Source organism: Hetaerina americana, unplaced genomic scaffold (assembly GCF_022747635.1).
Source record: "Hetaerina americana unplaced genomic scaffold, ioHetAmer1.1.p SCAF_7, whole genome shotgun sequence".
Classification (NCBI taxonomy): Eukaryota; Metazoa; Arthropoda; class Insecta; order Odonata; family Calopterygidae; genus Hetaerina; species Hetaerina americana.
The window spans coordinates 23,303,220-23,320,769 of NW_027287316.1; the positions used below are offsets into that span (position 1 = coordinate 23,303,220).

The following is a 17,550-nucleotide window of genomic DNA, read 5'->3' on the forward strand; positions in this document are numbered from 1 at the left end:
ATATTTTTGCTGGACCTTTTATTTCCAAACATCGTAATGGCATTATGATTTCTTCTGAAAAACGAAAATAACTTTCTTTGTTCAACTACTATTCGCGAGAATAGTATTATTTACACTTCAAAACTTCAGTTCCCAAAACCAATGTTTTTGCTTTCTTAATCACTGAACAATAAATACCGATGTAAAAATACTACCCAAGCACAGATAATAATTGCCCTAGAACACAGCAATTATTCCCAACAATCTCAACAATTAGGAACACCAATGAAACGTACGGCTGAAGACAAATAACATTTTTTTATATATCTCGAATTTCAAAGCTTGCCATTTTTAGGAACAGAAGACCATATTTGGAAACGATTTGTGTCGCAAAAAAAACTCCCGAGGAGTCAAACGTGGTTAGATCGACTCACTTCGCAAAGATTGCGGAAAAACACACGAGAACGATTTCATGGCGCTGAAACAGAAAGTGGGGGGAGTACGTATAAAACGGGAAGTGACGGATTAAAAATATTTCGCACTGCTTCACGCACTGAATCCCCCTTCTCTCCGCTGCTCACTGCTGGAAAATGTTGGGAGTTACCCAACCATCTCCATTGCTAATGCATAAGATTCTCCCGTAACATGTATCCCCAGCACCGTGCTTACACATCAAATATCCGCATGAAAAAGTGCTGCAACAGCAGTTCAACTGGCAGATTGAGGCTTGAGTATGACTATTTTAACAACCACCGGAAACTTCCTGTAATTTCCGAAAAAGAAATCACCGAGAAGATGATTCTTAAAGGAAAGATATGATCTCGTAAAACTCCTAGGAATTTGTCCAGCGCACTTGTCAAACTGAAACATGTAATGCATTCAGTTAATATATGTTAAAGTAGGAAGAGACTAAGGACGTCTCAGTTGGTCGAAAACCAGAAAAAAACTTGGCGGATTACTCGATAGTTGGGACAAAATACTAACTTCATCCACATTTCTCATAACGTTTGTGTATGGTAACTGAGAGATGACAAATACTCCAGTTTTGTAAATCTAATACATAACGTATATATAAGTCCAATGTTCCCGCTTACGCATTTTGGTGCCCATAGCGAATTCACTCAAGTACATTCCAACCCCGTACATAATACGACACTCTACCATACCCGACGGAGAGAGGTCAAACTGGGGGCGTTTTATTGAGTCGAGCGTTTTTGTGTCACTGTTAATATAACTTACGTTCAAAAAAGTCTATCAGCACATAATCAAACCCCTTTTTACAGATATCTATGCACTCACGCCTCAAAAACGATTTTGGGCCAGAAAGATGAATTGGGATATATCCAAGAGGTGGGCATACGGGCAGAAAGTCTTGGGATTGAAGTAGCAGCACCATCAAATAGAGGGATCGCATTCAACGAGATATTATACTTGAATTAACCAATGTGGAACCATTTATGAAGTCTGGGGTTGTCTCGTAGTTAACGTGGACACATGACAGCCCAGAGGTCACAGGTTTGAATCCGTCCTCCCGGAAAGGCCTTGAAGAACTGTGGTCGTTTGGCCATTGGGAAACTTAATGAGAAGCAAAGGGTATTTGAAATAACAAGAACACAGGAGCCACAACAACAGAGTATCCAATGGAAATAAAGTCCTGGAAGAGAAGGTGAAAGATTAAAATCCCTTCCAAACCTCAATATTGGCATATAATTTCATCTTAACCTCTTCCTCTTTCCTATTCCCTGGCTTCTCACAAAATGATTTTTTTAAACCTCAACTTCTTGATCCGATAGTTCACTCCCAAATTTCATGGATATTATTACTTTGTTTAAGTCTTACAACTTAAGGGTATGTGTGCATAATGATTGTGGGACGATGATACCGAGCTTTTATCATAATTCAGTAACCAAAACATTCTGGATCTTCGATAGGGAAGATTAATACCCTAAGCTGCGGTTTTAAACATGTTAAAGAAAGCACAACTGAGTTCCCGACAGGATCATTTCCTACGTCATTGACGTAATTTTCCCAGTTCAAGCTTTCTTTCTCCTAGGGAGGAGCATACACACGAAAGCCGAATATGTTCAATTGGTCGAATATTCTCCTATGTTTACGAAAACCGTATTAAGAAATCCCTGCCACAACAGGGAGAGGAGGCGGCGAAGAAAAGAGATTACGGTGTTCAACTAGTATTTAAAAATAGCAACACCATTGTAATTATCAATTGCAAGAGATGAAAAACTGGAAGTTTACTGGGTTCAGTAATAATAATTCGGGATTGAAAGACTTGATATATATTTTGACAAAAATATGATAGTGAAATTCTTTTGAAGCACTTACACTTTTCAGATGACTGAGAGTAATCCATCTTTGCGAAGAAAACGCTATTTTTAAGGTGCACCGAAGCGTCACGACGTCCATTCGCTATCGTTTTGAAGAAAACCTTGTCTTTCTGGGTTATTAATTTCGCTGACGCATGTCCGATAAGCATTACGAAAGATTACGGAGAAATTACCCTTACGGCAGAAACCAGAAAGTGTATCGACGGAGCGAAACGTAAAAGACGCATTTTCGATCGATATACTAGTTTTCGTGCCAACCAAACGGACGAAGTCCATTCAATACCGAGAGCAAACAAAGGTGTCTTGTAGGCTATGGTGCCATTTGCCGTTCGCGGGTCGTTATTTGCTGGCAGCTCATATTTGATTAACTTAACCTTTATGGGCCCAAAATTCAATTTGTCTCGGGAGGACTCTTTTATCGAAGCCGCATAAAATGACGGCGATGGAACAAAAACCGAAGAATGAAAAATCGGAAAGAACTGAAAGACGTAAACGGTTGGGAAAATCAGCAGCACCCTCCTCCATCTACTCTTTTAGGCATAACATTTTCTCTCTCCGACAATCCACTAGAACTTAACTTACCTTCAGGTTTACTGAGAAGTATTTCGCATGCTCAATACATTCAACACTCATGTGTGCAATCGCGAGAAAATGCATTATATCGAATTCACATTAATCAGTGATTACCTACGTACGATGAGTTCGCCTCGGATTCAACTAAGGCAAAAACTCGTCCATCATACCTGCTCTCATAATAATTCCCTATCGAATGCTCGAAAATCGACTTTGATACTTGAAGTCGCCGTCGTAATAATGGTTATCGATATCCGATTTAATTCGACTTATTTCGGCCAACTGTTCTAATCGGACTAGCAAACAGCAATTTTAATTTACTTATGTCTTCAAACGCATTAAATACAATATTAAATAATTTGACTATTAATAACTTCGTTAAATATTTACAATTTACTTCATGCTCAGAGCTTCGAGCTGGTTTCATCTTGAAAAGCTATGATTACGTTGTTGATACAGGTTATATGTTGTTTCGAAAATTCAGACAAAATTCGCCTAATCGAATTCGAATCGAATTAAAATTCGATTCTACAAAGTTATATCCCAGATATATAATCACAGAAGTGGAATACTCCAAACTGATCGATTATTATCGATTCGAAAACTAAATCGAACAACTAGTCAGACGAATCATGCCAAAACACCAAAAAACGATTATCAACAATGCTGCAGTGGTCACAAACCTAAAACCAGCCAAATCAATCTTCGATCAACAAATAAAATAACAAAAATAACTGACAAGTTAATAATTTGATATAATTTGGTTTTTTGGCATGGTGAAGACTTTAGCGACATCACAATTTCACTTGGAGCGTTATCTTGACGCCTGAACGAAGTGAACGGGAAACCAGGGCCGCCAAAGAAGACGGACGGACTCTTGTGCCACGAAACCTGAAAGGAATTTTGGAAAGGCACCGGAGAAAAAAGTTCTGGTTTCAACGGGAGGAGGACGGCGTAAACGAAAGCGAACGCCTTCCACGGGGTGGCTGCGTTGCCTCAAGGGTGTCTTGAGCTCCGGGAGGACAAAAAAGGACCCTTACAAAAGGGTTCGATGAAGGGTCGGTAACCAGGCAACCGGCCTCCCCCTTCCTCTGGGAAGGGAGTGGGAGAAATTTAAGAGAGAGGGTAGGGAACGCGATAGGCATCGTAAAGCTCGATTTCTACCCACCCCCCGACCAAAGCTGTTGAAGGAATGAATTACACGACTAACCTGCAGCGTTGGGTTTTGTGTGGACTGCGTGAACGATATGAAGGAATTCTTGTCCGCGGCCAGCCATATCCCGATGCTTAGCACGGCAGTTCCGGCGAGCTGGAATGAAAGACAATGAAAGAGACATGAATTAGCTGTACATACAGGAGGACGAATCGTACGCATCGCATGGGTGGCGTTTAGTGAGACTCTTTCGTAATATCCTGCGCGAAAAATAATACGGTGGATAAATACGTAATTAATAACAAAATCGAAGGGCTATTAGAACAAGGAATTGAATTGATGGAGGAAAGAGAGATTTTTATCCCTCCCTTTCCAGTCTGCGTCATCCAATAGAAATTTGGTTTGATCAAATAGGCTTTGGGTAGACGTAATGAAAAATCACTGGCGAGTAATCATTAGGTTTATGTCAGCAAGATCAAATTTAGAACAACACAAAAGTATTTTATATATGCGGAGAAAATAAATAAAGGATATGGATAAAGGTTCAAAAAAAGGTTCAGTTTTTATTTAAAATAGCGACGAGAATAAAGTATTTCTGAAAAACCTCAGGATGCATAATCAGTAATCTAATTACAGTTACATAAAAAATGGTATTGCCATTGGAACTCCTGCCACACCCCATCTCGATGGACAGTGAAGAAGTAGAAAGTTTCTAAAGGTACGGTTATGTTTTAAAGGACACATTACAATAGCATTCCTTATAAATTTGATGATTTTTGGTGAAGTATTGTGTAAGCATTGGATAACAAATGAATAATGAAAAAATATACTCTATATGTTTAATTGATCGGAAACGTTCCATATTAATGACGCATACCCCGATATAAGATGCTAAATCAAGGCGAAACAGGTCGCAACAATAAAAATTAGCGGAAAAGCACAACATTTTTTCACGTAGCATTGTTTACTTGATTACGAATGGCTTCTCGTAGCGATGATGATGGTGAAGGATTTCGCTCTTCGAGTTTTTCTTCCGCCTGTAATCAAGGCAGGGATGACGGCTAAAAGTTTGAGATTAAATTGATCACAACGGCGGGAAGAAGCGAGAGGAAGAACGTCAGTATCATACAGGTTTATTATTTGGCGATACTGACTTCGGTCTCGATACTGCTAATCCTTCCTCAAAAACCAATGTTTTTTTTAAATTTAAATGCACGTCATCCTGTTTTCGGGAAACAAATCAAAATTCTGACCTTATTGTTCCAACATCAAAGGACCTATTTGCACCAAGGTTCAAATTAGTATGACTGGTAACCTATCGAGGCCATAAGAGCATACTCACGAAATATCTATTTTCAGGAGAGTTACTAGTGGTTCCTTGCAATTTTCTTTTTGCCACAATTTACCTGTCATAACTAATACCTAATGCCCCTAGGAGAATGACTACAAGAGCTATTTAACGTGGAGGTTTTAAAAGTCTTTATGGGAAATATGCAACTTACATGTTAAATATTATGATTATAGTTTTTCAACTAAATTCACCACGATTGCGACATAAAATACTTTCGAACCAGATGGCCTCGTATACTTAGTCATTTTGAAAGGTAGTTTTTTCCTCTCTGCCATTGTGACGATTGGCTTTCGAATTCCTTCTGTAAAACTAAAACTTCCTCCGCTAATTTTTCAACTGCCTCATTCCATTTCCTTCCCTGAGATTCATTTATGAACCTAGCTTCTGTCTGAAAAATGCTTAAAGTAAATACACGGTCACGGTAAGCTATCAGTATTTACATTTAACATTTATTTTTAAGATATTTGGGGTCGAACAAAACCTTCCTTTTTTAGGTGAACTATCTCTGGCGAATTCAATTATGCTATTAAGCATTCACAGCGCAGAACTATCTAAACGATGTAACAAAAATATGTAGACTGCACTTAGTACTATGGAATACAATACGACTTTTACCCTTGAATAACACCCCGTAGACCCTACTTGGACAACGTACTCGAGTGTGGCTAATTGAGATAAATCTCTTCCATGTGAACTTCACTTCAACGATACTTCCTTTCAATTTTTGGCACGGAATGAGTCATACGAGTATATTTACGGCTTTAGAGTTGAGAAAAATTAATTTTACATTATTAATACATTCCTTAAGAATGTTATTGCACAGATTATAATAGTTACTACTATGATCCCAATTAATTGTTTTACTTACAAATATCGCTTGTACACTGAGCACACTGACAATATTACGTAGGTAGATCACTGTCATGAATGACATTGAATATTTTATAAAAGTCCCTCGGATGTATTTCATAAAATAAAAAAACAGAAGGGGAAATATAGGAAATTAATATTTAATACATATAGTTGAGAATGTGTGCACTTTAAATAAGTGTGTGGTAATATGAACGCGTTGCTTGCAATTGAATGACCTTATCGGTCAATTCCATATTTACCGCATATCCTGCAAAACACCGCTGTGCGGCAGAAGATGCTTACAGACCAGGCATGGAACATCAAACATTAAACTTTTTATTAATAGTTGGATACCATTAAATATGAAAAGTAATCAAAATAATGGAGACAATGCTAACTACAGGTTTCAGAACGTGAAATAATTCTCTACGCGTGTAAGATGAGCTGCTAAGGACAATAAAATATAAGTCTCCTGAAAAAATGACAACATACTAGGCTACTTGGAGGGAAAAAAGAAAAATACTTCGTTCTCCCAGCGTGGTCGTTTACAGTTATTCTGATCCCTTATCGTTCGTGGGAAAAATGACATCTTATACCATTAAGATTTAATTGAGAAACAATTGTTATTTATAATTTTTATTATTTCGCGCATTCTTACAACGTTAGCTTAACAGATAACGTGCGGGACCCCCCCCTAATACGCCTGCCCCTGGTAGCGATGACACTTGCATCTCGCAAGAATCGGCACTGGATTAAATTAGCAGTGATTTCAGGGTTATTTTTAATTCTGCTCTCAACCATTCGACGTATCCGTCATCCTATTATCCTTCGGTTCCGCTCACGTCGGATGATCTGTGTTCGAATGAATGCTCAATATTCGATTGCATTTGTTTTTTTCTCCTTTTCCTAGGGAGAGACAGAGAGAGAGAGAGAGCAGAGCGAGGAGTTCACGGGGTGAGGCTGATTCAATCATGGGGTAGTACCTGCAGACACTCAGACACTCCCCCCCCCCCCGGGCCGCCATCCAGCACCGAGACTTCGCTTCCTTATAAAGACAAGTGCTCTGAATCACCTTGTAAGGTCATGGGATCGGACGGTCGAGGCCAACACTCCTCGCTCCCCTTAAAAGAATGCTCCAGCCAGGAGAATTCTATTAATTGCACGGTCGGGTCCCACGATCAATCCACCAGTCTTACGAAACGAAAACCCTCAACCTATAAAATGCGGTATTCTCTCGACAACTGCAGTTGGTCTGCACGCGGATTTGAAGTGAGGCCCTCTTAAACAATTACGAATCTGTCATTTCTCTACCGATTTGATTCAGAACGATCCTCTGGATCCACCTCCGTCCACCGAAAAATATTTCGGTCCACGGGCCACGGGGAGAATCACAAAAATACAGTGGATCGTCAACAATTAGAAATGAGTCGGGTCAAAACACCAGAGAGAAAAAGATAGGAATGAGCCAAATCAAAATATCAAAAAGAAATAGTAATTTACGTAGTCCAGGCGTTTTGTCATTCTTTCCCTTCAGCTCCTTACGTTAACAGGAAAAGGTTTAAAAAATTTGCAAGTAATTTTTTCCCATCACTCAAGCCCTTATTTAGGGAGGAATACTTCCTTATGTCACTCCTCCTTTTAGTGACACTTTTAATACGATCTTCCTCTGTAACATATCCAGCATGTGCTTTTATTATGACGTCTGCCCATGCATCATTCTCCTCGAAAAGTTCAAACATTTTCTCCAAACCTCTTCCAATTATTCGTCTATTATTCCGATCGTCCAATCAAATTTTCAAGAAATTCGTGGCACCACCGTCACCGTGAGCCACCAAACCGCAGTTACGGCTAGGAAATCTTAAAAGAAGGAAGGATCATACTTACGAAAAAGATGAAGTTGAAGAGACACAAGATGTACTTGGCCAGCCAGGCCCCGCAGTCCAGCGGCATTTCTCCTCCTCACATGGGATTTGCACGTTATATCCGGGTTCCTCTGGCCAGTGACTGCGAATAAATAAATACAGGAATGGTGAAAACGACGAAATCACTTCCGTCAGAGACTGAAGCAAATTGTCTCCCTTGACAATTTGACAATAAAACTGCTCTCGAAATTATTTGACGTTTTGGATTCGGGTTCACTGACTATAGAAACCACACGGCGCAATAACTCTAAATTAAAAATACTCAATTGCCAATACCCCATATCAAATTTATTTTCTGACAAGAGGATTCTCGTCACACTAGTTTGGCTAGTTTTGGTTTTCACGTTCGGTTTGCATTGAAAGTGAAGACTCGTCTCGAAGTCGCTTTCAATACGAGCCTGAAAACCAAAACTAATCAAGTCAAAAGAATCCAATTGAATTCATTCCTGATACATGAATAAAACAACGGCTTCTAACTGTGGGAATGCGAAGTACATAATTTAAACTTAAGTCCGTAATGACTCCTTATAGAGGCGAATACCATAATTAAGGCCATTGATTGATCGTGAGCGGATAAAAACGCAAGGGCTTTAACACCATTCCTTTTTATTACACGGGCCTATCACCAGTCTGTCCAATAAAACTCAATAGTTTATTATAATTATATTCAATAATAATATGGTCCGCATCTTCTTCTAATGCGGGATCCCTTTGATTGGTTGGGGATGAGCAATCTCCTACGAACGCAACGTTTTCCGAGTAGATGAATTCAACTCTCATTACAGAATGGGATACCATGTGTTTCCATTTATTTAACTCCAAAAGTTAATCACTGCACGTAGTTAAAAACTTTACTGCAAGCCACACTGCCAACGTAAACCCGAAATGTATTCAAATCGCGAGAGAATCACACCGAAATTCTCTAATCCCACTATCTTTATCAAAATTGTACCAAACTTGAAAAACATTTTATGTTATTTCATTCCGAAAGTTTTTATGAAACCTCAGGTATGGAGGCAAACTGTATAGGTCTATGTTTGACATAGTATATTCATGAAGAAAACCCAAGAGATTTCTCGGATACATTTTACGATAGAATAGCATTGAAATAGAAGGGTGAAGCTGAAGAAATTGGAAGGAGTGAATGGAAAAACAGACAGATGAGGAGGGCCCTACTGAGGTACACGAATCTTTTCACGTAAAAAGTGAGAACGAAGAAAAATGAAGAGGTTGGGCGAGACGGTTGACTGGGAGAGGGAAGCCGATGCAAATCAATCATAAGATTGACGGCAATCGATCATGATGACAGTAGATAAAACATAATTTATGAACACACATACGACAGAGCATGAGGGGAGAAGTTTGCAGAACGAGAGTTTGGGAGTAGTTTTCGGAACGAGAGTTTGCGAGAAGAAATATTTTGAGGGATTTAGGAGGGATTTGGTGATGCAGAAGGTATGAGGTACCGCAAAAAGGTTTATCTCAATGTGGGTTGATAGGATATCCATTGTCGTGCTAGGCAGAGGTTGAAGTGCGACAGAGCTATATGCTTGGGTCCAGGAAAAATCTTATTTTGTCGGCAGACTACTGCTAATAGTAATAAATAATAAGATTGTTCGATTGGGCCTAAGAATGAAATTTTCGTTGACTCACACTCTTACGGTGCACGAGGGCTGGGTATTAAATTTGTCCCCGACCACAATTTAGAATTGCTCGCTGACCGAAAAGACCATAGAAGCCCCATCATATCTAACACCATTTCGTTTGTTTCTCCTTATCCACTCGACTTCCTCCCTTCCTACAGAACCACATCCCGCATTACCCAATCGGCAGCCGTCCCTTTCTTTTATCCAAAGACTGCGAGTCATAAGACCTTAAACTCAATACCAACTTATTAACTGTTCGATGGAGGAATTTCTGTCACCGAGAGTCGAACACAAACTCATCCGTCGACAGCCGAATGCTCTAATCACTATACTATTTTGCCCCATGCAGTTATTATCAGCGCGATATTACATTCTTTAACTCATTTCAAATTCCTTTTCAAGTCACTTCCATTCGTTTTGTTAAAAAATATTTTGGTATTATAATCATTCTGGATAATTTTTTACGAGTTCCATATTAAAAAAATATAAATCCAAATTAAGAGATGAAAACCTAATGCTATTCAAGTAGAAGATTAATCATCAATACCTTGATACCCTAACAAACATTTTTAGTCGTGCGGCGAGGAGTAAGTACAACATAACTCGCTATAGTTAATGTCACTCGTAGACGTCGCCTAAACGTACTGCTAACTACAGGAGATTGAGACCAACCCTTTCCTAAGATAGGCTGATAAATTGTAAATAATTCCGACATCCACACTTAACAGTGAAGAACTGCAAAATTACAAAGATTTAACAAAAACTTTAGGGATTCACATTTAAACTATATACAAACAATGCGTAAATTTGCAAGTGGATTGGTCAAATGACACCGATTTTTAAGTAGAAGCACCCATAATTCCGCCACCAGTTAGTACATACCACGACTAGTATTAGAAAGTCATAAAATACTTATTTAGTTCGAAGTTTGATATTCCATCGGTCTCGCAGTTATTTCTTTTGTTGTCTGCATAAGAACGCAAAAGGTAATCTCGTGATTCTTATCCGCTTATGCTGGGTAAAGGAACACCTAAAATTCCTCAACAAATTCGTTCAAAGGGGCTCTAATACTTGCGAACTCTTGATACACTCGGAATGCCAAAACGTCGTTCCATACTCGCTTCTCAACGCATCCTCTATTGATCCTACGTATCCAAGTACTCCATATACTATATCTTCGAGTACTACATGGAGTACTTGCCCACCTCCCATAAAAATCATCACTGCGATTACAAGATGAGTCTGAAACTGGAGGACGTCTTTTGCCGCCAAACCATCTCGAGTGGACAGAGTCTAAAATTAAATCCCCTTGCAAGCAGCATACGAGGGGATCCAAAGTGTTTACTTGTGCCTGTTCCTTGTTTCAGTTTCACGCGAGCGCTGAAATAACTTGAAATTTCACCAGAGGAACTTGATGAAAGGCAGAAGCTTTAAACCCCCAACTCTACTGAAAACATGTTCCAGGAAAGACTATAAAAAAATGTCTTAATACCGGAATAATTTTTTTCGTCCAAAACCAGACAAAAGAGAGACGATAGAGATAATGGTTGCACATCCTGTTAAGCGTCTTCTTACTCATTTATCCGGGGTTTCCCGATTAACATTCTCGCCAGAGTTTCAAAAATCCTGGAGTGAAAACATTTCATTTCTCCATGAGCACGGATAAATATGATATTCTGCATCCAAAAAACATATATAAAATAACAAGGAAACACACTAAAGTTTGATAAAGGTCAGGATTTTTTATTTAAAAACAGCCGAGTGTTTATAAGTCACAAATATTCCAGTGTTATATCATAATCCTCTAAATACAAAAAAAATTTCACAAATAAATTGAATGCCTTCAGCGCAGTTCTATTTTAATTGAAAATTTTAAAATATATCAATATATCCTCGTGGATGTTTTACACACAATAATTTGCTCCTCTTAACTTTGGCATTATCAAACAGCGATTATACCAGTAACTTTCATAATATCATCCATATTTCATATAATTCTTCGATAAGCATAAAAAGAAGTTTAACTACTAAATTACGACCCAAAAATTTACTATCTCAAGAGGGTACAATATGTAAGGAAATAACTGTAGTTACTGGCATATAAATGTCTACTAGTAAAATTATTAACCCCATAAACTAAGGAATGCACTGGAAGGAAATTCGAAAAAGCCTAGAAAGTGAATATAGGAAACATTTAAAAGGTAGTAAGATTCAGATAGAAATGCTAAAGAATGTGATAAACGGGGTAACGTTGGGTAAGCGAAGTCGTTAGGGACAGCCCAAAACCTACTTTTAAATAGGTTTAATACCCTGAATGAATCAATGGAATTATATGCAAGATAGTATTTTTCTATTACATTCCATACCTAATATTCTAATCTGGGTTTAGGGGTCTGAATTATTAACAAGCTCCCCGGCAATATTTCAGTTGTTGGGAGCGTGACCACGTGGGTCGACGCTTGACGTTCACTTTATACCCATTTCCTTATTTAATGGAGCGAAATAGTGCCGGCTATAATACATCGTTAATATTAGCAGACGAATTTGGCACACATTTATGGACTTCCACTCGCTGGGAAGCGCACAATTTTAAAGGATCTTCGGTAATAAAGTATCTCTAAATGAATATGTAGCCAAAAAAGTTCGCGATCCGGAAACATAATTACACAATATTCTTCTTTACCTTTCAAAAAGTCTTTCTTCCAACTTCAATTAACCTCCTAATAAATTTTTTACACCCACACTCTTATCTCTGATTATTACGAATTGTTTGGTTTGATTGAACTCTGATTTATCCGAACCACCTTTCCTGTGACTTTCGTGGTTTACTTTATCACTATATATGACAATAACACTTTAGTGGGTTCATTATAACACGATATCCTATTTGACGGTAAAATATTATTCAAAAGTGTCCAAGTTTCAAAGAAAATACTTCCCAGGCAATGACGGAAGTCTGTGTCGCCGCGCGCTTCTTTTGATTTTACCGAGTGAATCTCTTGAAAACTCTCCGTCCGAAAAATAGCTACTCCAATAATAATTTTATTTCATTAATTTAATAAATAATAATTCTATAACCTAAAAAATGTATCCCCCTAGAATTTATCAGAAATTAACACCCGAAGATGTCCCACCATAAACAAAAACACGTCGCGCCAAGACAAATTCTAGGTGAAAATACGATAGCAATTCCCATACGAGTAGGAATGATAAAAGTAACCGAGGGCTTTGACACGAGTCAGATGAGTGGAGCCCACTTAATGAAAACAATTGCTCGAAAACTTTCAAATATCATGTTTTAATGTCTTAGCTCCGCATTTTCCTGGGCTACATATTTTCAAATTACGAAAATGTATAGTTTCATCGAGTCTACATATAATAATTTTTTACTCTTTTTTTTAATACGAATAATTTTAATTTTTTTAATACGAATTTCATGTTCAAATTACGTAGTGCAATTCATTCATTAATCTCAATTTCATCATATACATAGGATGAATAAGAGATATCACTTTTCTAGGTACTAGGTCTCTAGGTCAATATAATGTTTTTCTAATTCTAATTTGTACTTCAATTCCATGTCAAATTTATTTTTTTACATTTTTGAAATGTTAAAACCGGACCACAAGCGCGACTTGTAACTGTTTGTGTCAATAATAAGAATGGCCTCAAACGCGCTCTCGCCAATTTACGATCGCACCACTTTCCTTTCACGAAAACAGATAAAAACATTGATGTTATCCACAGGTTACTCCCACAGTGGGATAAGACTTGGGAAAATAATACATTTTTAAATATCGCCGCATGTGCGTTATCGATGTTTTTCTCAGCATCGCCCATTTCGAATGCTAGAGGTTCATCATATCATCTGGGCGGCTCCCGCCCTTCCCCGCCGATACTCCTCCGTCCTCTCCAAACACCCCGGCACCACCCAACCTCCCCACCGTGCCCCTCCACCCAACCAGCGCGCACCAGGCCGCTTCCGTTGGGCACAATTACTCTTTAAAACGGTGACTAGTCTCCCCGCCTCCGCCCCCCTGAGGTCAATCAGAGGGGTTACCCACGACACCGCCCCCATCCTCAAACCCCCTCCCCCCCCACAATCCCTCGCTCCATCCCGGACTTCAGTAGACGGGATGACGTGTTCGCGCCAAAGCGCGAATCCGACAGCATGCGTACATAAAAGAGATGGACCGAGAGAGATAAAGCGAGCGAAAAAGGCGGTGGCGGTCCACAATTCAAAGTGCTTCGAATGACCAAGACGTGCGAAAATGGCATAGTGCCATTTGTCAATCGTCACCTGCCAAGTACGTGCACTACACCATCGCGACCTTGCGATTTCAATTTTAGATAATATCTGAATCATCAGCAGTAATCATCGATAGTATGCAAGCGGAGGAGTAAGGTAGTGGGGGGAGGGGAGGTGAAAATTACCTAAAAGTTAATGCCGACAACTTATGCAGCACTATTTCCGATGCTACATATTTCAACGTCACATAGTCTCGGTGAAAAAAATTCATTTCTCGAGCGATCGAATGTAAAGATAGAATCGAAACCGCTATTTGTAAGCGCAGAGACGAACGAATGCGTTTCCGAGCCTCCGCGGTTGTCACATCACATTTAGTTGCACTAGGAAACCTAGGGTTTCCAACTTCGAAAAACCAACTGAATGCGAATTCGATTTCCTCCGAGAATGTTTGATATACTTAAGATATAATTTTTATTAAATATTTTGCGGTAATTCCTAATCCTAATAATGATCACGAAATGAATGTAATGTTATTAATTAATATAATTCAGATAACTCCAACATCTTTGGTAATATATTTTAGAATAATTTAAATCCACCATCTAGTCATAGCAACCGCTTTCTAAGTGAATACGTTACTGTTTCATATTTGAATCATAAATCGAAATTCTTCATGGTGGATAAAAAATGATAGTACGAAGAAGCGGAAACTAGATTACGCCGTGCAATTTCGAAATCATCTTGAAATTATTTCTTTGATTTTAGGCAATACGAGTGTTCCATACTCGATACAACATAAAGAAATTTATTCGAATACACAAATTCGTTTTGATCTGAAAATTACCTCAGTATATTGCGGATACGATATTCTTCCAGTACTTTTTTCAAGATACTTGAACATATTGCAGTTAGCTTATGATACATACTCGAACGAAAAAATTAATATAGGCATATAAAAAATGGTAGTTGTCAGTAATTTTTCTTTGATTTTTACTTGAAAAATTTACAACTCTGTCATTAACGTTGTTACAATCCAATAAATAGCGAAAAAAAAATCTGTTTTCACAAGGTCATTATCCAACCAGCGACCTTTAGTTCAGTCGGCAAGAATACATAAACCATCGATTTGGCCAATTCGTGCGAAAAGGAACGCGTCGATAAATGAAAAGCTACAAACGTTCAAGCGAAATAAAAGCTATTGCATACAATTTACTACTCAAAACCTTAGGCCGAAGGGCAGCATTCCAGTCACAACGACTGAAAAATACAGCAACAGGTAGAGAAATAAAAGAAACTTTAGCTACATATCGAGTAGCGAGTTAAGTTATTTTGGGTGATAGCTGAATGGAAGATGATTAGTACTCGTGGGTAAAGTTGGCAATTTAAGTTTTTCAAAAATTCTAATCAGTATGAATAAAGATAAATGCACATACTAAAAAGAATTGCTTTAACTTCCAATTCCTTCATTTTGCAGCAGTCGTAGTCTTAAATCGCACAAGAGAAATAACCAAAAAGCAGATTTCCTTCGAAATCCGGAAACCCCATCAATTTTTAAGACGGCTGAATAAGTTCTGTAACATAATGGGAGATAACGTAACATAATTCCTACGTGAATGCGCCTCTTAAAGCTAAAATAATGGGTGTAGGGTCAAAAAATACGAGACATCCATAATGTGAGAACTAGCGGGCAGGGGAATATAGTACATGTGGATAGCGTTATGAGAATACCAAATCCACATTGGGAATGACGTGAAACTTTCAACCTATTAAAACACAAAGAGTGTTTTCCCTTGTCCTCTGATTAACGCCAACGAGGACTTTGACCAGTGACAATTAAGTTGACCCTGAGGAGTGTGACCAACAGCGTTGTATAGGGAGATACGACGAGTGAGGTAATACCACTAAAATCGCTCACCAACCTGAAACCTATGACTCTAGCCAAGAGGGTGAACTTCTATGTAACACGCCGAGCATCGAATTTAAAAGTCACCAACTCTTAAATAACACCACAGCGTCTATTAAATAGGGCGTTTTAACTGCTGACTCCGTGGCGCACATGACTGGAGAACTGGATAGTGTGGACGCCCAGTTTTCTCTTGGTGTTCCGTCTTCACCCTAGTCACCGGCCTAATCATAGGTACAGCGGCACCAGTGACCGCAACAGTCTGGTGCCTCCCACAGCAATAACAACTAATTGGAGCGTAGGAAAGTAATGACAGCGAGCAGCTCACGAGTACCGGCTCGCGGAAGGCAAGGGATGAGACAGTTGAGCAACGCGAATTGCAAATTCGGAGCGCAGGGATGATTACGACGTAGTCTCACACAAGGTGACAAGCTTAGAGGGAGCCCAATTAAGGACAGGGAGTGTCATCAATCTTCAAGAAGCAATCGTCTTTCAACGAGGACACCAAGGCAAGGACGAAAAATAGTATGACAATCGCAACCGCTGTCCCTTCCCTTCGCGATAGCAGAAGGTAATATTCGAGTCGGATATAGAAGAAGTGAATCCTCCTCAGTATCATTCACTTCTTCTATATCCGACTCGAATATTACCTTCCTAGATATCGATATTCACCTCCAAAACAATACGTTTCACACTTCAGTCCACATTAAACCAACCAATAAGCAACAATATCTTCATTTCGACAGCTGCCATCCTCCTCACACAAAGCGCTCCATCCCATTCTCACTCTCTATCCGTGGCTTCCGTCTCTGCAACAACACCCCCTCCCAACAGAAATACTTGGACCAGCTGCATGAATCCCTCAGAAAATGTGGGTACCCTGAAAAACTGCTAAACAGTAAAATCCTCAAACCGGCAACCCAATACACTCCCCTCCCCAAACCAAACCGCCCAAAATGCCCTAATCTTATCACCACTTTCTTCCCCGGAACACACAAAATTAAACATCTAATCCGTGACCTCTTCCCAATTATCAATAACACTCAGTCCACATCACTTTTATTCCCACACTGTCCCTCTGTTTCGTTTAAACGCCCGTCGAACCTGCGAGACATCTTTAAGTCCACAAATCCAACTTCAAGCACCCCCGTCTCTCCCCCGCCCCTATCCGCACCATGCAACCGCCCACGCTGCAAATGCTGTCATCTTTTAAGACCCTCCCCCTCACTCAGTACCAACTCCCAACCACTCGCCACATGTACCTCAAAAAATATTATATATCGCCTCTCCTGTAACTTCTGCCCTGCCTTCTACGTGAGCGAATGCACGACCGCACTTTCCCTCCGCATGAATAACCACCGATATTCCACCAAATCTCCCACCTTTCTTAATTATCCCATCCCTACTCACACCGCTTCCCACAACCAATCTTTTGACGACTGCTTCTCTGTTTCGGTGATTGAAATCCTTCCCAAATCTGCGAGTATAATAGAGGTATCTGGGTGGCCCAATCATTCAAACCGCCCGGGCTGAACCAAGCCCACTGAATGCATCAATTGGCTGCCTACATATCCCCCCCA

At 39.4% G+C, this 17,550-nt stretch overlaps 1 protein-coding gene across 1 annotated transcript in view; it reads right to left on the reverse strand.

The window, feature by feature from the left end:
- Window positions 1-17,550, reverse strand: part of LOC139696276 (tetraspanin-18-like) — a 104,420-nt gene that overhangs the window by 57,219 nt on the left and 29,651 nt on the right. Inside the window, exons 2-3 of the mRNA XM_071594970.1 lie at window positions 8,135-8,254; window positions 4,105-4,203 (exon numbers count right to left, since the gene is read on the reverse strand). Of these exons, the coding sequence (XP_071451071.1) occupies window positions 4,105-4,203; window positions 8,135-8,200 (165 nt within the window). The 5' untranslated portion in view covers window positions 8,201-8,254. The remainder of the gene's footprint in view (window positions 1-4,104; window positions 4,204-8,134; window positions 8,255-17,550) is intronic.